Source organism: Vanacampus margaritifer, chromosome 3 (assembly GCF_051991255.1).
Source record: "Vanacampus margaritifer isolate UIUO_Vmar chromosome 3, RoL_Vmar_1.0, whole genome shotgun sequence".
Lineage (NCBI taxonomy): Eukaryota > Metazoa > Chordata > Actinopteri > Syngnathiformes > Syngnathidae > Vanacampus > Vanacampus margaritifer.
Genome location: NC_135434.1, coordinates 22,282,443 through 22,303,638, shown reverse-complemented (window position 1 = coordinate 22,303,638; position 21,196 = coordinate 22,282,443). Strand labels below are relative to the sequence as shown.

Genomic DNA, 21,196 nt, shown 5'->3' with positions numbered 1-21,196 from the left:
TGTCGGCACAGGTGACATCACTGGAGTATTGTTATCTTTCCCTTCTTCCTGGTTCTGACCAACTGAAATGACGAATCCACAGATAGAAAAGGCACACGGACACAATAAAAACAGTCTACATAGAAACAGGTCATCAAAAAAAATCAATACATTTAAGATATTGACGCAACTGAAAATAATCTTTGTTGGAACATCTTTGTGTAGCTTGAGCGTGTTCTTCCCATGCTCAAGTGAGTTGTTTCCAGGTTCTCCAGCTTCCTCCCACATTAAAAATAAATAAATAAATTCAAGAATTTGAATGTTCCTAGTCCATGGTGTACACAGCCTTTTGGCCAAAGTCAGTTGGGGTCAGTTCGCCATGACAGTAATGAAGACAACTGATGTAGAAAAGAGATGGATGACTTTAACATAAAACGTAACTGTTGCATTTCCCTTTACAGTTCTTAATCAATTTAAAGTGAAGAAGAAAAGGGGAAATTAAAAATGGAAGCCACTAGGTACTAAGAGGAAAAAAACAGATTTAAAAAAATGTTATCTTTTACTGACATTATTTAGTTGTGATAACTTAAACCTCAAATTTGCCACACCACAGCCTAAAGGGACAAGGGACCCAATTACATGCTGTCACAACGGTGTTTATGCTGTTAATTAATACACTTTTTAGTTGGCGCCTCTAGAGATGTGGAAGCCTAGCGATTGACCCTTGTTGAGGAATTACATTTTTAATCCGGTGGCAATGATTTACCAGACAGATAATCTCTTGTCTTGATGCATCCTCCATCGTTGTCGTCCTGACTTGGCATCGGATCACAGACCACATGCTCATACTTATCCATCAGGCGCTTTGGGGGGAAACGGAAGAACGTTCATATATATATATATATATATATATATATATATATATATATATATATCCTCATTGAGGCGCTTCACATGAAAACTGTGACCTCACATATTCTGTCGTTGTGGATCTGAAAATGATGCGAACCATCACTGTACTTGTTTGTGATTCCTATGCTCCCATCAACATGGCTAGACGCAGGGCTGGACTGGCACGAAATTATAATAGAAAAAAAAAATTGGTCCTGGCATTTTGAAATAGGCCCGCCAGCTACCATGTACCTTTGCCACTGATGTTGATTGGTCCAGTTTGATGTCTAAATTGTAAATACAATAATGAGCTGCTCCCTCTTAATTGTGGGTCGGTTTCTTGCGGTAAAACGGAGGAAAATTATAATTTAATAGCTATTCATCGGTGCCAAAAAACGCCGGCCCACCGGTTATCTACCCTATATGCCACATGGTCAGTCCAGCTCAGGTGAAAAAAAAGTCAGCTGGCGCTGTATTCTTTCCCCCCCATCAATTGATAAGATGTAATGTTGACATTCAGCCACTGGTGTACAAAAATAACTTTTTTTTTAAAGACACAGTGTGTAGTCCTTGGCGCCATCTAGTGGTAACTGTGGATGTAGTTGGGTTCAGAATTGACCAATGTCGTCAACTCATGTTAAATAGAATCCAGCACTCACTTGCCACTACTCAAATGGCCTTTGATTAATACTCAGTAAAGTTACTGTTCTAGTAGGCTTTTCCTGACATTAAAGCGGTTGCAATCATACAGCACAAGCCAAGGTCCGCGGACAGTTTCCACAGAATTAAGGAGATGGTACTGCTCAAACGTATCAGTCAGCTCCAATACATTTAATGTAGCTTGGACCATTATGAAGACTGTTACCATCAAGTTCAGAAATGATGGCGCAACAGTGACATTACACGTCCCTTCCAAACTGATGAAAATAAATGAAAAAAAAAAAACCTGTCAGGGAGACAACTTTTGTTTTTCTTTTTGTCCCATCCAAAAATGCTATTCGCTGGTTAGGGGGTACTTGGTTGGAAGAAATATTTCACAGGGGATACATCAATGAAAAAACACTGAGAACCATTGGGTTATATAGGCCATGTTAATCTTGGCGCATCACAACCTATTTTTTTTTTTTAATATCACACAACATTTGAACAAGGGTGTGTAGACTTTATAGCCAATGTCTATCACACATTTAAAACAAAAAAACTTTCACTCCTGGGTAGTTTGAAAAAAATGATCCCACTGCCACATTAATGCAGACAGTTAATATTGACATATTTGGTTCATTTTCCCACATTCCATTACATCCTTGGGCCTCTGTACAGTTTATACAGAGACACTATGTGAACAGGGGGAAGGAAGAATATACATAAATTACACAACCTTAAAGAACAGTTCAATATGCATTGATTCATCATGTGTAATTAAACAACTGACTAGACAGAGGGCAGGTCAGTGCAAGCTTAGCAGTGTATGAATTATGGCCAACTGTCAAATTATCTTATTTTGTTCTTGTGTGTAATTAATGGAAAAAATAATTAATTAATTCAGAGCCAGTTGACTCATCTGATTGAATCAATGATTACCTGATTTGGCTCGAATCAGCTGGAAAATCAGGGGAATCAATGCTCATTTCATTAACGTTACATTTCAGTGCATGTCGTAAGAGTATCATATGTGACAGAATATTGCATTTTTAAATGTTGCTGGAATTATTTTTCCATCTGTAAAAAGGATCAGTGATCTGGAGTTATATATATACAATATAATACAATAATGTCTCACTAAATGTGTCCAGTTTGTGATTAAATGTCCAGTTTTCACTAATATATGAATAATTGAATATGTTTACACGTGATGTTTGTAGTTCATCTAACTTTGGCATGTTGAAGTTCTTTTTTAACAGATTGGAATGCATGCCTCACTTCCATGTCATCTGTAGACTCAATCTGCACAACTTCAGTCCTCCCTACTTTTCACAAAATACAAAAAGTACATATGCAATAAAATCGAGATGTGCCAACATGGCGGGTAAATTACATCATGAAATATAAGTTAATTCCCCCGTTTTCTCTTGTGAATTGAAGCTAATGAGTGAGCTCATCTGTGCCGTGTGTGAGCCCCTCACCCCAACCTTGGACCTTCTTATTTTTATCTGGGTTACATCAGATTTTTCTCGAGCAAGATGCAGAGATATGTTCAAAATTGCTTGCCATTTTTCAATTAACATTTTTTTTTTTCTGGAGAGCTCAGTATTGTTCATTCGATTTGACATGTCACCATTGCTTTTTTTTTTTTTCAATTAACATTTTTTAAAGAGCTGGCTGGTGACCAATTCAATCTGTGTCATTCAGCTCATCCGCAACACTGAGGCCAAGCTTTGAAATGGATGGATTGGTGGATATTGTAAACAAAGTCGTAACAACGTGTTCACCTTTGTGCACTGGAGTGAAACTGTGGACGTGAGAAAATGGAGAGGGGCCGAACTGTTCCTTAGAGCAGAATCCTCTTCTATGGGGCCTGTGTTTTCTCTTGGGTCTTGTCTCCTCGTTATCAATCCACGTTGGTTGAGTGGCCATCAGCAAAAATATCCCTCCAAAAATAACAAATATTTAATGAAAGACCGCCTCACTAGTATTGGGAAGCAATAAATACTTTCTTATGGTATTGGTATATGGGTCAATTTTCCAGTTTTCTGTACTCAAGTATTTATTTGTTATTTATGACTGTTTACCTCTATTCCCTACTTACACACATCATTGTACGTGCAGCTCCTTCTTTTGTCAAAATGGGCTTATTCATGTTTTGAATCAACGTGGATGTTGGGTGATGACAAAGCAAGTTTGACGTGATCCTATAACCTGTGCAACTCAACTCAAAGAATGAAATATTTTCAGAGGGGAAGAAAAACAAAAAAACAACTGAGATAAAGTAGTTGCATAAATTTGCATATCAACTGGGGATGTGGTTTAGGCCATTATTTTAGGAGGATGGCAATGTACAACATTCAATTATTCAACTGGGCGTGGCAATAAACAGCTTGAAGCCTTTTTGGGGGCGGGGTATTCACTTTCTTCCACCATACAGCACTTGTATCTCAACTCTTTGCCCGTAAGTCAAAGCAAAAATTGGCTGAATAACAGCTTTTATCTAAAAATAAATAAATAAACACTTAAGTGGAGTCACTCATATCTCAATGCATCAATGTTCGTCACACATTCACATTATCTAGCTCTTTTTTTTTGTATGTTGATCGAAATTTAGCATTGCCACCATTTTCAATTCTATTCAAATGTAATTTAGGGTTCCTTGATGAACATCCAGTACCTCAGGCTCCAAACGAGTGACAATTTGATCCTAAACCTACTTCAGAATGAACTTGGTGGACTGCCTCCAACAAAAACACACACAACTCATGTAGATCTCTTTTTTATTTGTGTATATAGAATGTATATACACACATATAAAAAATAAGGGCGTATGTACAATGATAATAAATATCAACGTGTTTGTACAGCAAATAAGTTACTTAACATTACTTTAGAACAAACATAAAAGATCAATAAGATACAAGCAAAACTAGGTCAACCGGAATGAACACAAATGAAAATACCGCAATAGAGTGGTTATGGCAAACAAATGTGAAGTTTGAAGACTTCTAAGACATGCATTTTACTTCCAGCAAAAGACCTCAACTTGTTTAATCATTTTTTGGATTGTTTTTTTCCTTCTTCAAACTTCAAAGTAAAGCAAAGCCTGATAACAGAAGAAAAACTCGATAAGACACGACCAAGTACCAGTGTATTCAAAGAATGTACTTTTAACTTTGTTGAAAGTATTGAATATCATCAGGTGCACACATTCTCGCACTGATCCTTTTTCAAAAGCTTCATATTTGGTTTTTGGCAGCTAACAAATTAAATAATGATTTTGGTACATTGGTGAGCCTTCAGAGAGAGGAACAAGGATCAGGTCCAGGAGATCACTGCTGACAAGTAAACAGGAAACAAACAGGAAATCCATTAGCCTTAAGCCATTTTTCCCCCTTGAGGGAACATTTTGCTGCAGTTAAAATATTCAGAAAGCTTGCAGACATCAGCTCAGTGTTGCAAAGTGGACGGACAGCTGAATATTGATCTGTTTCAGAAAAATAACTTAGGGGGAAAAAACAACAACAGAAAAACATCTGCAGTCTATTTTGGCTTACCCAAAGGTGAAGTGACACATGGAACACAGCCATGAAACATAATCCTTTCCGTGAACCATAAAATCAAGGCTTTCTTTTTCCAAAGAGAGCAATTAGTGTTTTACAATACTGTATCATATCAAAAAATCCAAAAAATGCTCAATCCCCAAAAAATGCTTTTGTACAAGGATGATTGAAATGTACAGTCTTAGCTTCAGCTGTTGGTCATGCAATATGTTGGTCCGACGGCCGAGTACCTCGTTGACCATGGGGGTCATTGGGATACCAGACATTAAGACCCTTGTCCACAGTGTGTCGAACAACTGAATAGCAACGCCTTGCGTTGCTCTCCTACGCAATGCAGACACGTCCCAAAAAAATCACCCTGTTAGGACAAAGGAGAGAAAATGTGGAAAGACTGAGTAACAGTGCTAATAATAATAATAATAAAAAAGTTCAATTGTGTCGAATATACCGAGGATTAGGGCCAGTGAAGAGAAAAAAAAGGTTGGCAGGATTCTGACTTCATTCTCAGAATTTTTTTACTTTTGTATATTCTGACATAGAATAAATCTGAATTCTGTCAGAATTCTCAGATTAAAGTCAGAATTTGAGATTAAAATCAGAATTTGAGATTAAAGTGAGAATTCTGAGATTGAAGTCAGAATAGAACCAATTCTGACTTTAAAGTAAGAATTCTCACTTTTAAATGACAATTCTCATTTTATTCTGACATCATTCTGAGATTAAAGTCAGAATTCTGAGAATAAAGTCAGAATTCCCATTTTCAAGTGAGAATTCTGACTTTATTCTCAGAATTCTCATTTTTATTGTATTCTGACTTTCTCAGAATTCTAACGTTAAAGTGAGAATTCTGAGAATAAAGTGAGAATTCTCACTTTAAATTCAGAATCCTGCTAACTTTTTTTCCCTCTTCACTGAGCCTTATCCTCTTCCGTAGTATGAGAAGTCAAACAATACCTGTAACCGATTCAGAGACGCTGTCCTACTGCAGCCTATCAACGTGGAAATAATCATTTCGTCCTCCATGGAGACCTTGTGAGTTTCTCCGTGTTCTTCACCTCAATGTCCACAATGCAACAACCCCAACTTGGTCTCTGGACATCGGCAAGGGAGGGGGGATCCATGTTGTCCTGTCACATTTTGTAGTCCGGGCTTGTTGACATTCAAAGCATTGGGCGTGTGACTGAGCGTGGTAGTTTCCTTCTTTGCAGTGCAAGTTACCATTGTCACCATACAAAACATAAAGCACTTTTTGAAACATCCACAGCAGTCGCAACAGTGAGGGTTCAACTACATTCTCCATGCTTGTTGAAAAGTGTGCAGTCTTTGTCTTATTGCTGAATGCCAATAGCATTTTTTTTCTTTTTCCAAGGGAATGAGCAAATATCCAAAACAGCTGATCTGACTGACACATGTATTTTCAACAACATGTGATTCTCATGCACTTTTAGTACACTGAAGGTGCTTTGAAGGTCACCGTGCAGCCTGGAATGTAAGCACTTGTTCTTCACAAAGTCACTTGACGACCACTTGAAGGCTGCAGTGGCCTTCAAGAAATACAAAAAAAAAAAAAAAAAACAGTCTTGGAGAAATGTTTTAATTCAAAACGGCCATGGCAACAGACTGGGATTCACAAAGGAGGACAAAAAAATCAAATCAAAATTGGGGCACATTTAGAGAGGATGTCCTTCATTGGGAAACTCCCACATCACTTCATTAGCTCTCTCATTGTCTCTCACGTCTTCAAAGAGCTCCTCATACGCAAATATGATTGTTGTCTTGCTTCAACATTAATTAGCCTCCTTGGCTCACCATTACAAATATGGGAAGACTAGCTTCCACTTTTAAGTGCAGTGCAAGCTGAACAAAAAAAAAAGACTCCAAGGAACAAGAATTGCTCGCCATCCATCAACTGGTCTCAGCAAAAATGCTGGAAGACCGGCTCGGTCCGCCCAAAGTGAATTAAACGTGCCCTTCAGACAACGTATAATGCCATTGGTTCAATTAGCATGCCCACACTGGACTCCTGTGTAAATAGCTGTTACACAGTGGAAGCAGAAAAAGTCCCAGACTTGGTGGTGCACAGCACACAATAATTATGTGAGTGCGTGTTGGCGAACCATGGGTGTGAAGTGTCTATATTTAACATGCTATAAATGTCTACAGTGAGCCAAACAGGCATTGGCAGGGTGAGGGAAAGAGCATCGGTAGGTGACAACGTGTCACTGAACGAGAGAGAGAGAGCGAGAGAGAGCAGGCATCCTCAAAAGGAGGGAGGTAGGTTGGTTGTTTGTTTTTTTTTCCAACTCAAGGGAACAGAGACGGACGGCGGAGAAAAAAAGGCCTAGACCGACGACTCTTCTGGATTGGCGTCCGGCAGCACGCTCCTCTGCTGCAGAGTGCGCCTCAGCTCTTCTTTGAATGGGCTTGAGTAGTCGTTCCCACCCATGCCCAGGCCGCCCAGCCCGCCGCCGCCACCAGCGCAAGCCCCGCTAGCCCTCTCCTCCCCTGCTGAGCTCAGGTTCAGGCGAATGTAGCCGTTGCTACCGGAGCCTCGGATGTTGGTGAGACTGAGCCGGCTGGGGGAGTGGATGGGCTGGCCTGGAATGGCACTGGGTGACGCCGTGCTGCTGACGCTGTTGGGTGCCAGGGCGTGGCCGGGAACAATTTTAAGCGAGCCGTCAGAGTAGTAGTAATTGGCGCCCGTCTCCCAGAAACGGTCCTCGTCGCTGGGCATTTTGCTGGGCACAAAAGTGGGCGGCTCCTTGGGGAGGGTGATGGGATAGACCAGGGTGCTTTCCAGAGGCTTCATGTCGGCTCCTTTTCCAAGAGCCAGTTTCAGTCTCCTGCGCAGGTAGAGAGCCGCGACCAACAGCAGAAGGCAGGCGGCACCGAGAGTGATGACCAGCACCCAGAAGAGCCCCATGCTGCTGTCAGGCGCTCGAGCTTCCATGAAGACGGGAGCGCTCGCGACCACCGCCACTTGGTAGCGCTCCGTTTGAAACTTCACGCCCTGCTCCTCCGAATAGCAGATGTAGCGGCCCGCTTGGATCTGACCCGCTTCAGGGACAACAAGCGCCTTGAGGGTGCGGTCGAAGCGCGGCCCTCCGGCCTCGGGGTCGCCGAGAAGGAGCTCGCGGTCGTTGACCACCCAGAAGGGCTGAGCTAGGTTGGAGATCAACTGGCAGGGTAGCACCATGTCGGAGCCCACCACCACTGTCACATTACGAAGGCGAGAGTGCTCTACAGACAGAGAGGGAGACAGGAGAAATGAAATTTATTTTTAATATTAACAATCTCTAATCCACTAAAACTCCCATCCTGTAGATTTTCCAACATGTCCTTGCACTAACATTCAACCCCCACAAGGGGCCACTGCTGAGGCACATCCCATCACTCACCAGGGCTGGGGATGGAGACAGGCTTGTCAAACTTTGCTTTTCCTCGGCTGAACCTCTCCAGCATGAGGTCTTGTGACAGAGAAGAAGTGGATCTGAAGGGGAGAGACACAGCTTGAGTTGAATTATAGTCTTTTGCTAGATTCTACTATAAACAACACTGGATCCAGTATATGCCATGTATGTGGAATCAATCACTCATGATAAAGTGTTATCCACCTCTATAATATATTGCTTTTTTTTGTTTCTACAAACAGCTTAATTTTTTATGTTAGTGAAATAAGGAAACTTGTAATTTAGAAAACTTCGAAAGCTTTAGCAGTAACACAGTATCTAGTATCAGTATCTTTTTTTGGGGGGGGGCTTTTGTACAGACTTTGAAAAGTTTGAAATCAACTAGGGGTGAAATGAGTGAAGTAATTTGAGTACTGTGGTTAAAAAAATGCTTGGGGCTTTTTTTCTGCCCGATACCCGCTTATGTATTGTCAGGAAGTAGTCAGGCCAAATGCAACAACAATTCATACTAAGCATGACATTAACGCAGTGAGAAGACCAACTTCAAAATAAACTTTACCAAATAAAATATGGACATCAATGCCTTGGTTCTCTTTGATTTTGAAGTTTTGCCCTACAGCGTGTCACGGCATAGTGGCTGACTTGACTAAAATACATATATATATAAAAAAAATGTGCGCTGCTAAGCACAATTTACATTTTAGTAAAAAAAAAAAAGGGGGGGGGGGAAAGGGAAAAAAAAAAAAAAGAAGTTGATCAACTAAAAATTAAGATCAGTTCGTCGTTGACAGAGGTGGCAAATCCAGGTCCAGAAAGTAAAAACCCTGCCACAGTTTGGCTTAAGCCGCAGGTGCTAGCTAGCTAGCTCCCCGAGTGCTTGTTTACCTGCTCGGGAGCTAGCTAGCTAGCACGAAGGGTAAAGCCAAACTGTGGCAGGGTATTTACTTTCTGGACCTGGATTTGCCATCTCTGGTCGTTGATTATAACAAAAATAAATAATATATATATTTTTTTATTTTTTTCAAAATACCCAGTTATTCCATACAATTTTCAGATACTCGAATAATAAAATATTCGATAGCTGTAGCTATAATACTACTAATAATAATAGACAACAAATTTAAATGAATAGTTTATCATTAGTGTATATTCTTACCCTCGGTGGAGATCAATGCGAACACAAGCTCGACCCTCGCTGTCCCAAGCGCAGTAGGGGTCTCTAGCGAGCAGACAGTCTGGCAGAGACTGATAGCGGCTGCAGTTGGCTAAGGGCAACTGGAGAACCTCTGAACGAGAGCCGATGTAGACATACTTCTAACGAGAAACAATGAGAGAGAAAAGAGGAAAGCAGATCAGAGACCGTTGAAAAGGAAGGAGAAAGATAAACAGACAGAGACAGTGAGAGAGAGAGACTCAATTCGGGGTTGGAGGAGATAATAGGATAATCACTCTCAATTACAATAACATTTAGCCCACGACCCTCTTCCCACTGCAATCTGGACTGCACTCTTCACAAAAGCTGCTATAAAATGTCTGGCGTGGCTAAGTCAACATCAATGAGATAAACAGTGGGTTTCAAGGGCTGTCCACATAAAAAAATAAAACAAGAACAACAAAATAAAACACGTCGATAAAAAGGTGGACAAGCCACCGTGGAGCCTAGGGGACAGACAGTGTCAACACAGGGCAAGCAGATTGAGAAAACAGCAGGGGCACGGCACGGTTTCAATTTACCACAGCGGCCAAGGAGTATAATTACTGTTATTGTGAGGCAGGTTTTTGGATTCATGAGATGACAAAGGGCGGCTTGATGACCAAGTGAAAAAAAGTTTAAAAAAATGCGCTCAATAGGCGATGGCACAGGAATCCTGATAGAGCTCGGGTATTGCGTCTCAAAGTTGGCGTTGAAAATGATCAGTATTGAAATTATATTTAAAATTGTACCGATGAAAAATATCTAAAGCAAACAACCTACAATTACATTTGCTTAACTGGTAACCTGCCATGTTTTTCCCTACACAATATCTCAAATGCTCACAAATTGCAGTGATTATATAAAATGTCACAATACTATATTGCAATACAAATTTACACATAATACTTCCAACTTCTGCATGAAAAACTAGGAACATATTTCAGAACAAGCTATCAATCTTCTGATTTTGCCCCATTTAGACTGTCGAGCATTTGTTTGAAAAACGATTACTTTGAATTTCTGAGCGACAGCCCGCGTGAACCATGATGTTATTACCATCATTCATCTGGGAACATTTTTAGCCATACAGTAGCATCACTAAGTGCCATATTAGCATATAGCAACTTCTGGGAATCAACCAAAATCTGTATTTACCTTGGAGTGGGAAATGGTCAGGCTGTCAACTGGCTGGGCTATGTCAAACAGCTGGATTTCTTCAATCACGTGGGCTTCAGAGCCCAGGATAACAACCCTCTGCAGCCATCCTTCAGCTGTAAAACACAAAAGAGGAAGCAGAGAAGGGAAAGCAAAGTGGATTTAAGTAAGTTCAAGTCTGTTCCATATATTGTTTTGAAACCAAGAGAGCATTAGAGGCAGAATACGAAGACACGCCATGTAACATTCAATTCTTAATGTAACTGGTCAGTCACTGACACTAAACCTAGAAAATAAATACCGTATTTTCCGGACTATAAGTCACTCCAGAGTATGCTGCAGGAACTAGGCCAAAATTGCATATTTAGAGTATAAGTCGCATTAAGTATATATAGTATATTATAGTATAAGTCTAGAGTGCCCTCTTGTGGCTGTCTGTTAAATGATATTCCCCCCCGGTATATTTTTTTCATGTATAAGTCGCTCTGGAGTAAGTCGCAGGAAAAGCCAACCTATAAAAAAAGTGCGACTCATAGTCTGGAAAATACGGTATGTAATTTTTTTGTTAAGATTAACACAACAAAGGTACCCGATGATGCTGTGAAACTTCTTCTACTTATAAATGACAAAATATCAACTTAAAAAAATACAACTTTGAAGTTATCAGTTGGTAGTCCTGGCTTGCTGGTGGTGTAGTGGGATAAATTCATTTTCTATTCAAACTAGTTCACAGTTCAGATCATAAAAAAAAAAAAATGAACTAGTTAGTTCATAATTCAATTATTATTATTTTTTAAATAATTCCATAATTGAAACAGTTCATAGTTTTGTTCCCCCCCCCCCAACATGTAGCTCTGAAACATTAGCCTCAAAATACTGGTATTTCCCCATTATTGCAACCCATTCAGTCCACACTAGTACACAGGTGTAACTTTCACTTTATGATCTCAAATACATGAGAAACAACTTGTTGCTTGAATGCTCATTTGATTAGATTTTTTTAAATGAGGAAACAGGATTGTAGTCTTCAATGTGCAAGCACAAACACAATCTAAGGAAGGAACCAATTGCCGGCCAATTCCTAAATTATATGGCCTAGTGTTAAAAAACACTTGACTGCATTTCATCCAGACGGTGCACGTACGATTCCCAGGCAGTGCCGTCATACACAGCCACTGCCAGTCCCATGCATGGATAAAAAAGAAAAAGAAAAAGAAAAAAATGTGTGGTTTGCATCACGAAGGACATCCGGCATAAAAACAGTGCCAAACATATTATGCAAGTGACTCACTGTGGTGACCGGAAGTCGTAACAACAACTTTTAAGTACGTACAGTACTTGGTAAAAGGAAACAGAGCAAGCATATGATCACACTCCCCTATTGCAGTATAGGGACTACTAGGCAGTGTCAGCCAATTTCTAAATTCTGTGGCGTAGTGTTGTAAAAAAGAAAAAAGAAAAAAGAAAAAAAAAACCTTGACAGGCGGTCCCCTCTCTCATTTCTCTTTTCCATCAGCTGTTGCTGTGTTGCAGCTAATGGCTAATCAAGCCGGCAGCCCAATTGGCACAATGAGCACACGTCTGCCAAGGGCCCTGTTGAGTTTGTGCTGTGAAGCACAACGAGCGGGGATCTGCACTTGGCTCAGGAAAAGCCAAGCATGTATTACAGCGCCTATGTGTGTAGCAATGTGTGTGCATGTTGGTCTCATGGGTTGCCTGCACAAACACCATGTGTGCCGCCTGTAAACAGCCACATGTCTTACAGTAGACACTTTAGCACTGCGGCTACCTGAATGGTAAGTGGTTCCACTTTCATTTATGAGACAGGCTGCATTCAAACTCACATCGCCTCTAATTTTCTATCCGATTAGTGATTAAGATACCTGTTGATTATTTCTGATCTAAGCCAAAACAGGACACCTGCACATGACCCCGATGGCTACTCACAAGAGATATTAAGTCGCACATACGCTGACATTTCCTTTGATGCATGAAGATGAATCTCGGCATGCAAATCAAGCACTTAATTGAAACCCAGCTGAAATGTGGCCAGATGCCGTGTTGTTTTTTTGCCACCTTGCCTGATGCCAGTACCTGTCCCAAGTATACTGCCAAAAGCACAAAATGCTCATCTCTTCAACAAATAGTACAGTATGTGCTGCTCATTCAGGACCTGGGAAATGTGGAATAAACGTGTTCTCTGTACTGCGTATCTATGTTCACTACAGGGACACCATATAAACAGGAAACGTGTACCAAATTAAACTACTTGGTAGTGTAATTACAAAATATATCAGACTCTGACGGTACATTCTAAAAACAGTTGGGTCAAAGATAACCCAACTATGGGTCAAAAATGGACCGATTCACTACTTGGGTCAATTTTCTGGGTTGTTTTTGACAAAATGACCCCCCTTTTTTTTTTTTACCCAAGCTTTTGACAAAATGACCCAATTTTTTGACCCAAGCAAACGATCTGACCAATATTTACGAGTTGTTATACACAAAAAGACCAATCTCTTGACTCAAAGTTGGGTCAAATTGACCCACATAAAATGAATCGGTCCATTTTTGATCCATAATTGGGTTACTTTTGACCCAATTGTATGATAACCGTGAGCAAAAATTACAAAATTACAACTATCAAATTTCTTTTCTTTTTTTCCCTTTAATATTTGGGTAAATAAAAACACAATTTTTCCCCATTGTACACAATCAATTAAAAAACATTTTTTTCATTCACTCCCACACTGTTTTACTGGATTTTGACTGATTTTGCAAGGCCCACAGAATATTGTGTTCTATTGCTATGAAAACATGCAACCTACCAAAATAAAGATTTGAGTCTCTTCTTTCATCAGGAAAAAAAGTATATTTCTATCTGTTTCTGTTTTGCAGCAATTAGCATTAGAATATAGCTAAGTTTCCTCATTATTCACAGATCTGTTTAAAACAGTGGGGAAAAGAGACTTTTGCAACATGGCCTTGGTTGATCTCTTATACTCTGCTACTACCCGCTAGCATTTCTTCAAGCATTCTCTTCAGTGCAGAGGCTGCATCAAAGCTTTCTGTATGCTCTATCATAAAAACAAACATATAAATACGTCTTTGGGACCATGGTAATATTTAAAATAGAACATATTTATACATTTTTGGGAGCAAATGAGTTAAACAAAATACTGTATAGAATATTTGGCACATTAAAAAACTTGCACCATGTTAATTTGAAGTTTAAATTCTCTTTTAATTGTCTTTAGTAAATCACAGTGTCCCATCACTGGTGAACTATATTTTAAAGACACCCATAGGCTACTTATGTTACCCATGTGGCTAATCAGGACATGCTGGCACCATGTTTATTTTTTGTATCTTTCTTTAAGGACAATGAACATTAATCAGAAGGCATCTGTGTAACTGTATCTCTTTTGTCTAACCTCTCTCCATTCTCCTTCCCTCTCCTTCACTATTTGCTCTCCGAGGAGGAGGAAAAAAAGTTATTCGGAGGCAATTAACTTAAAAGAAACCGCTTGTTTACTCAACTCTGAAAGCAGACAATCAGATTGTGTACTTCTCTTAGAAGTCCCCTCAAAACAGATAAGAAGAGCTTCATTACCAGTGACAGCCACTATTAGCTGTAATTAAAATGTTGACTTTTTAAAACCATGGTAAATCAGCCCATGCATAGAAACATGATGTAACTTGTACCTGTGCCAAGGAAGAGAACGTTGTAGGCTCTTTGGTCTAGACCAGTAACCCGATCTACGACCAGCCTTGTGAAGTTGACACCCTTGGTGAGAAGCAGGGGGCGAGCAAGTGCTTTGTCCTCCATCAGTGGGTGCTTCTTGGCAAAGTTGAGCGTTGCATCAGGTAGCTGCAGAGAGCTGTTGTAGCCGCTTTCCCTGTTGGAGTTTGTTATACACTGCAGCACACACAGAAAAAGACAAAAGACAAGGGAGGGGAGAAATGGATGCAAGGCAGAGTAGAAAATTTAAGAGGGGAAGAGAAAGATTAGGCCACAGTGAGAGGGACAAAAAGAAAACAGGAAGAAAACTTTTTAGCATCACGTTTAAAAAAAAACCTCCAAACTTTTGACTTCTCTCACTCCAACGCCCTTCACTTACACCACTTTCTTTGTACTTTCCCCGTCATTCTGGATCATTACACTAATAGCTTTTCATGTCTTGTCACTTCTGTTTTCCGCCACCATCTCATCACCACACAATATAATCTTCACCCTCCTTCTGTTTCTTACCGATCCAGGCCGTGGGTTGGGAACAGGTCCAGTATAGCGCCCCCACCTTTGGGATGTCTCCCTGTATTCCTTGTAGGAGCCCTCAAACACCTTTTTCACATCACTGATCTGGTACTGACATACCGCCGACACGTCCACGTCACCCCTGAAACATTGCAGGCAAGGCAAGAAGTTAGTGATGTGCGGTGGCGTAAAAGGAGAGAGACGGATTAGCTGTCATCCTATTGTGAGAAATGTGACGTTTTGCTTGCAAGAAGCTTCTGTGCTGCAGCAAGGCAAAAGAAGAGTGGGAGTTGTACCACGCAGGAAAATAGGGAAGGGAAAATAAACTCTCATTGTTTCGGGATAAACACAAGAGTTATCCTTAAATAATGACTTTTGTTAACTACAATGTGTGCCGTAATACTGTTGTTCAAACAGACAACAAACGTGACAACGTACACTTTATTTAAAAAGTCAGTCAATAGGTTGACACTTATTCATTGCTATTTTGACAGTTATACCTCAATTAAGGAACCATATTTTGCAGTAACTTTTCAAAATGGACTCTTTAGGACTTATGACAGCGCTTGTATCTTAGCATGTCAAAAAGCTAGCAGATTTGTTCAGATAACGGCTTAAAATATAAGTCATTATTAGAATAATATCAAATTATCTTCATGTTATCTTTTTTTCCCGCAAAAGCTTGGGGGCTTGAAGGAATCCCCAGCCTATCACATGGAGAAAAAGGATTGAGATTAATTTCACTGAGTGAAGAAACAAAGCTTTAAGTTCAAAGCTGATTCACTTCGCAACGTGATATCTCAATGAGGAATACAAAAGTTTCCAGTCAAAGAACAATGCCTCGAGACACGGGGCGTCTCAATTTTGAAAAAGAAAACCTCCTGCCTTTGCTTCTCTTTCCTTTGTTGTCAAAGCACTCATCAACACATGACTCTTATAGACTGGCCCAAAAATGACATTTGCGCTTCAGTGATAGGACACTCTCTGTCTCTATGTCCATTTATTTCCAATGGAAATTTTCTGTTTTTTATGATCATTGTAAAAATATGAAAACAAATATATGTTTGTCTGCTCTTATTTTTGGTTGCAACAATGTTGCTGCATAATTTTAACAATTAGTACCAATGACCAATGCAATTATGACATCCAATTAATATCTTATGAATTATCTATTGGAGCCATTATTTCCTAAAACAGGAGGATTTTATCAAAAGCCTAATAGATCAAAACCTGATCGCAATGTATTGTTTTGTCTTAAATCAAATGTAAGTACTGTAATAGTAATATTTATTATTGTCTTGGGTGTACATAGGTGGTGCATCGGTGAGCGTGAGGGCTAAAATTTGAATGTTGCACTCCAGTTTAAGTATGTCAGTGCGCTTTTGCTCATGACAAACATGACACGCTAATTAAGTTTCATATGGAATTTTTTGCTTAAATGGCCGACAGCCACGGCAAGCCAACCGGTACGACAAAGTTACTGTGGCTCAAGGCAGGAACACGTCCAATCTGGACAAGCATCTCGCTAACAGGTGTTGTGCCATTGTAACCCTTGTAAAATGAATAAATAAAAATGTATCTGCTGCTGCGGGGGCGCGCACGCATTAAATGGAAGCCACCCGACAGCACTGCCTACGCATGTTTTCAATAAACACATGAAAACACACACACACACAAGTGGTTTTCGATTTTCAGTTTTAGAAACATTTTGTAACAAGAGCAAGTATTTATCGTGGGGAAGCAGAAGAAAAAGCAACAGTCACTCTTGCAGTGGGCTCAAGGTGCGTTCAATGAACAGGCACACGGTAGGAAATCACAGTGATTCATAGAAAAAGCTCAGACGCTTCTCTTAAAAAATAAGTAGAGTGTGAATTATTTTGTAGTATTTGATTACACATTTGACTAGTTGGGAGCGTAATGGAGAAGAGCAGAGACATGCACGCACACTCAAGCAACGTTACATTGAGTCATCGGAGTGCCACTGTATTGCTAACACTTAAAAAGGAAGACATCAAATGCAGTCAAATACAGTACTTCAAGAATATGGCATGCAATGTGAAAGCTCATACAGTATATGCATAACTATAGGCAGTATGTACATACACTAACAGGTATACAAACTAATATTTTGAATTCATAAAAAAATTGAATAATTTGATGTTCTTTTGTCAGTTTTAATTTTGCTGCTTTTGCTGATGTTTTAGATTTTCGTCGCGGTACTGTTTCAGTACCAGTATCGAGGTATTTTATGCAGGTATAGTATCAAAGTCAAAATGTTGGTATCGTGACAACACTGGTGCTAACAGTTGGCATAGGCACTATTTAAAAATAATAATAATTGCAAGAGTGGTCAGAGGATTCACTAAATACAATGACAACATTTTTTTTAAGTTGGTAACACTGAAGACAAGTCGCTGACTTTTTTGCTTTTTGCTTGCACTGTCGACATTTCTACACATCAAAATAAAAGCAATGCATACTTCACGTATTATTTGGATTATGACATTGTGGCCCATGGGCTCTACCTTGCCCAGATGTGACCTCACAGAAGTCCATCCTTAAGGTTGGTGGGAAATGAATGAGCACATTTGACCTATTTTTTTTTATTATTGTGCACCCCTGATTATTGTGCATAATATTCCAAAATGTTTTTTTTTTTAACCAGTTATTTTCAGCACTGGTGTCGTTTTGTGTCTGACTCACCATTGAGCGTGAAAGATGCCGAAGAAAGTAGTCCCCTTCCAGTCCTGTCCCGGCAGTGTGAAGACAGCATGGAGGTTGTTGAAGGAGACATGCCGCTCGGGGAGTGAACAGTCCAGCCGAGCTTTTTGGAAGGTGGTCCATTTTTTCTGCAGCGTCCGGGTACCACCAAGATCACCCTGAAGAAGAGACATGCCAGATCATTGACAGCAATACAAGAGCCTTTCCAAGTTTGAGGTCGCCAGCAAATCGCAGTGCACACACATAACCATTCACAAGCATTTCTGAGTGACATAAATGTGGCACATGTTGCTTTAGGAGTTCAGTTACACTATAAACATACCGATTACATATTTTATGTAGATATAACACCCTTAGAAAAGTCATTGTGCCAAATAATGTCATTCTCATTGTCCTCAGTGATGGTGTGTGCTCTAGGAAAAGATAAAGTACATGTAAATGGTGATAGTATAGTCGTTAGAATGAGACATAGCACACTAGAGCAAAACCAATATCAGTAGGATGCATTGAATTATTCATTGCTCCAGTGTTCATCAAGTGTGGGCATCTGTTTCTAATTTCATTCAAAGAGGTTTATTGTTCTTCTCAGACAGACATTAAAGGGCATTCTCCATAAAACTGTGCAAATACAGTGTGGTTAATTACACACATCTTCACCCTGTTAACACTTTTCTCAGAAATGCTGGCGGATCTTGATTTTCGTGCAGACGCAAGCTTCGCCACACGCCTTTGCCAATTTGGCAGATGGGTCTGGGCTAAGATGAACATTTCGGCGCACCAAGCGTGTGTCCTTGAAGATACCCCCAGACGCGTTGGTGGCAGAACGTCAGTCTAAAGTTACACTTTCACATATGGTCCGCGGGCCACAACCATCCATTCTGCAAGGGGGCTCAATCCAGCCTGTGTAACAGGGTTAGTTGCCTACTTGGATACTCGGGTGAGTGAGTCTACCTGTTCTCCCTAATTTTGCCCATTGTGAGCACTGCTTTCCACAAACTTGATAGCAAGACTACACGCCAACACATTATTATTGTTCATGCAAATGCCTTTACATTTATCAATGTATTTTTTATTCATGTTTAATATTTAAAGTTTATAAATAGGGGTGTCAGGCGATACATTTTTTTTTTAAATCGTAATTAATTGCGTGACTTCAATAGTTAACTCACAATTAATCGCAAATTTTATATCTGTTCTAAATGTACAGTAAAATATTTTTTGTCTAAGTTTTTCAGAAAAAATAGCAAACTCATAGAAATATGGCTGCATCTTTTAGTCATTGATAGAGTAATTTCATAATAATTAAGATTGAGTTAAAATTTAAAAAAAAGATGTACTGTACTGTAAAAAAGGAGTGTGATATTGATTTGTGTTGAGGTCATTTTTCTACCACTAGATGGCATAAGTGCTGTTGTAAGACACTGGTGACAGCTCAGTGCATTTTTCTTTTCATATTAAGAGCTATCTAATCTTTAACATGTAACTTGTGAAATTCTGCACATTTTTAAAATTATAAAATACAACTTGAACCTAGTCTCCACAAATAGATGCATTATTATTACTCTTATTACAGCAAAATTTTGACGTGGACATGTCTGCTGCGTTGCTACTGGAATTCCCCGAGTACAAGCTTTCCAAGTAAGGGGCGGTCATTAATCGTGCATCCCCCCAAAAATTGTGGCGTTAAAGGAAGTTTAAATTAGCTCAAAATTAACACACTTCTTTTGATGCTCCTAGTTTATACATTTAAAAAACAGGTTAAAAATGTCTTGTTATGTACTGTATGTTATGATTCCACTGGCCCAACCCACATGACATTAAATTAGGCTACATGTGGCCTCTCAACTACAATAATAAATAATGATGAAACTAAATAAATAAATAAATAACAATAAATAAATAATAAAAACAAACTAATAAAATGTGAGATTTGTCTTAATCTTTTGTGTGGTGTAATGGTTACCTTGCAGACGCGAGCCACTCTAGCCACATTGAGCTCAGTGTCACAATCCAGCTCCAATGCTCGCTCACTAAAGAAGAAATAGATCTTGTCGTCGTCACCCCCCTTACTGCCGCTGCTCTCTCGAACCAGGGCTGAACCCACAAAGTCTGGTTCTGCGCACACACAAACAGCATTAATAGACAGATGGACAATCTCTGTTTGTGACCCTTCACTGCTCACAATGTAAGGAGTCTCTTGATTTTTGCAGAGTCACTCTTGATGTAATTCATTTCATGTTGTGAATGATCTTAACATCTTATTACGCACCATTACCTGGCTACAATGCGGATTCCATTATTTTCAACACATACTGTCTACCTTTAAAGCAGTGCATTAGGCCACAATAGGACACTAAAAAAAGTATGTTGAAGCTCTAGCTAATGTACTGGTAATACTTTTAGATTATATCTTGGCCTCATCTGTTTCCTCTCTCACCAATTCTCTTTACCTGTCCCTCTATTGGCTCTTAGCCAACCGTAACGCCTGCCCTTTCATTACCAATTCCATTTGCTGTGACCTCATCGTCTTTCCCCTCATTTCTTTCCACATTTCTCATTTCTTTCCTTCAAAAGATAACAAAACGAAACAGTGCCAAAGTGCTATGCTTTATTTTCTGAACTCATTCTCTCTCTCTTTTTGTTCTTTGACGTTTCTGGCTTTTTTCTTCTCCCTTTAATTAAAATCTGTCCAAAGGAAACTGGCGCCATTGTCCATCTAATTTATTTGACGTGATCAATTCATTCACATGACAGCATTGACTTAGGCTTACATGGCTGAAAAATATATTCATGAAATTCAGATAAAAATATATTCATGAAATTCAGATATGATGATATTTAAGAGACAAATGTTTTAAAATTGATGCGCTAACGAGGACTAGCGCCTATGCACGCTGATTGACTTTAGAACATCTGCTTAACTATCTCATTTGAATTACAGCTGAGAAACCTTTTGTGAAACTGCAACAAACAAAATAAGTCTTGAGTAATGTGGCTACTACTTCAAGAATATACAAGAATAAAATACATTAATAGACTTTATATGTTGTACTGGAACAAAAGGTTTGATTACAATTACTTGCTCGTGCACTTAAGATGGAAAATGACAATTTAAGTCTTATATTTACATTTTTGCATGTGTTTTATTCCAAATATTTCATTAGTGGCATATAGGTACTTCTAATGACTTTCTCCTAACACACTTACCATTGAGCCACGCAGGCAAGTATTCACTCTTCATGCTATAGTGCTGTTGGCCCAAGTTCCTTTGTATGACTGGCTCAGTTCCCAAGAAGTTGTTGAGCGTGGCAGAGTAGAGCTCCTTGTCTGTACCAATAAAAAAGTCTTGGTTTAAATCAAACTCAAGCTAAAATAACGAAGG

General features: G+C 39.5%; 1 protein-coding gene across 3 annotated transcripts in view; it reads right to left on the bottom strand.

Moving 5' to 3' along the window:
* Positions 1-4,278: 4,278 nt before the first annotated feature.
* Positions 4,279-21,196, bottom strand: part of sema4c (sema domain, immunoglobulin domain (Ig), transmembrane domain (TM) and short cytoplasmic domain, (semaphorin) 4C) — a 108,538-nt gene continuing 91,620 nt past the window's right edge. For 2 of the 3 annotated variants that reach the window (XM_077562093.1, XM_077562094.1), the window contains 10 exons: positions 21,022-21,141; positions 19,778-19,929; positions 17,797-17,972; positions 15,091-15,235; positions 14,544-14,757; positions 10,839-10,954; positions 9,645-9,802; positions 8,477-8,568; positions 6,033-8,318; positions 4,279-5,436 (listed from right to left, as the gene is read on the bottom strand). In XM_077562093.1, coding sequence (XP_077418219.1) covers positions 7,420-8,318; positions 8,477-8,568; positions 9,645-9,802; positions 10,839-10,954; positions 14,544-14,757; positions 15,091-15,235; positions 17,797-17,972; positions 19,778-19,929; positions 21,022-21,141 — 2,072 coding nt within the window. In that variant the 3' untranslated portion in view covers positions 4,279-5,436; positions 6,033-7,419. The remainder of the gene's footprint in view (positions 5,437-6,032; positions 8,319-8,476; positions 8,569-9,644; positions 9,803-10,838; positions 10,955-14,543; positions 14,758-15,090; positions 15,236-17,796; positions 17,973-19,777; positions 19,930-21,021; positions 21,142-21,196) is intronic. The other variant, XM_077562095.1, reaches the window with a different exon arrangement.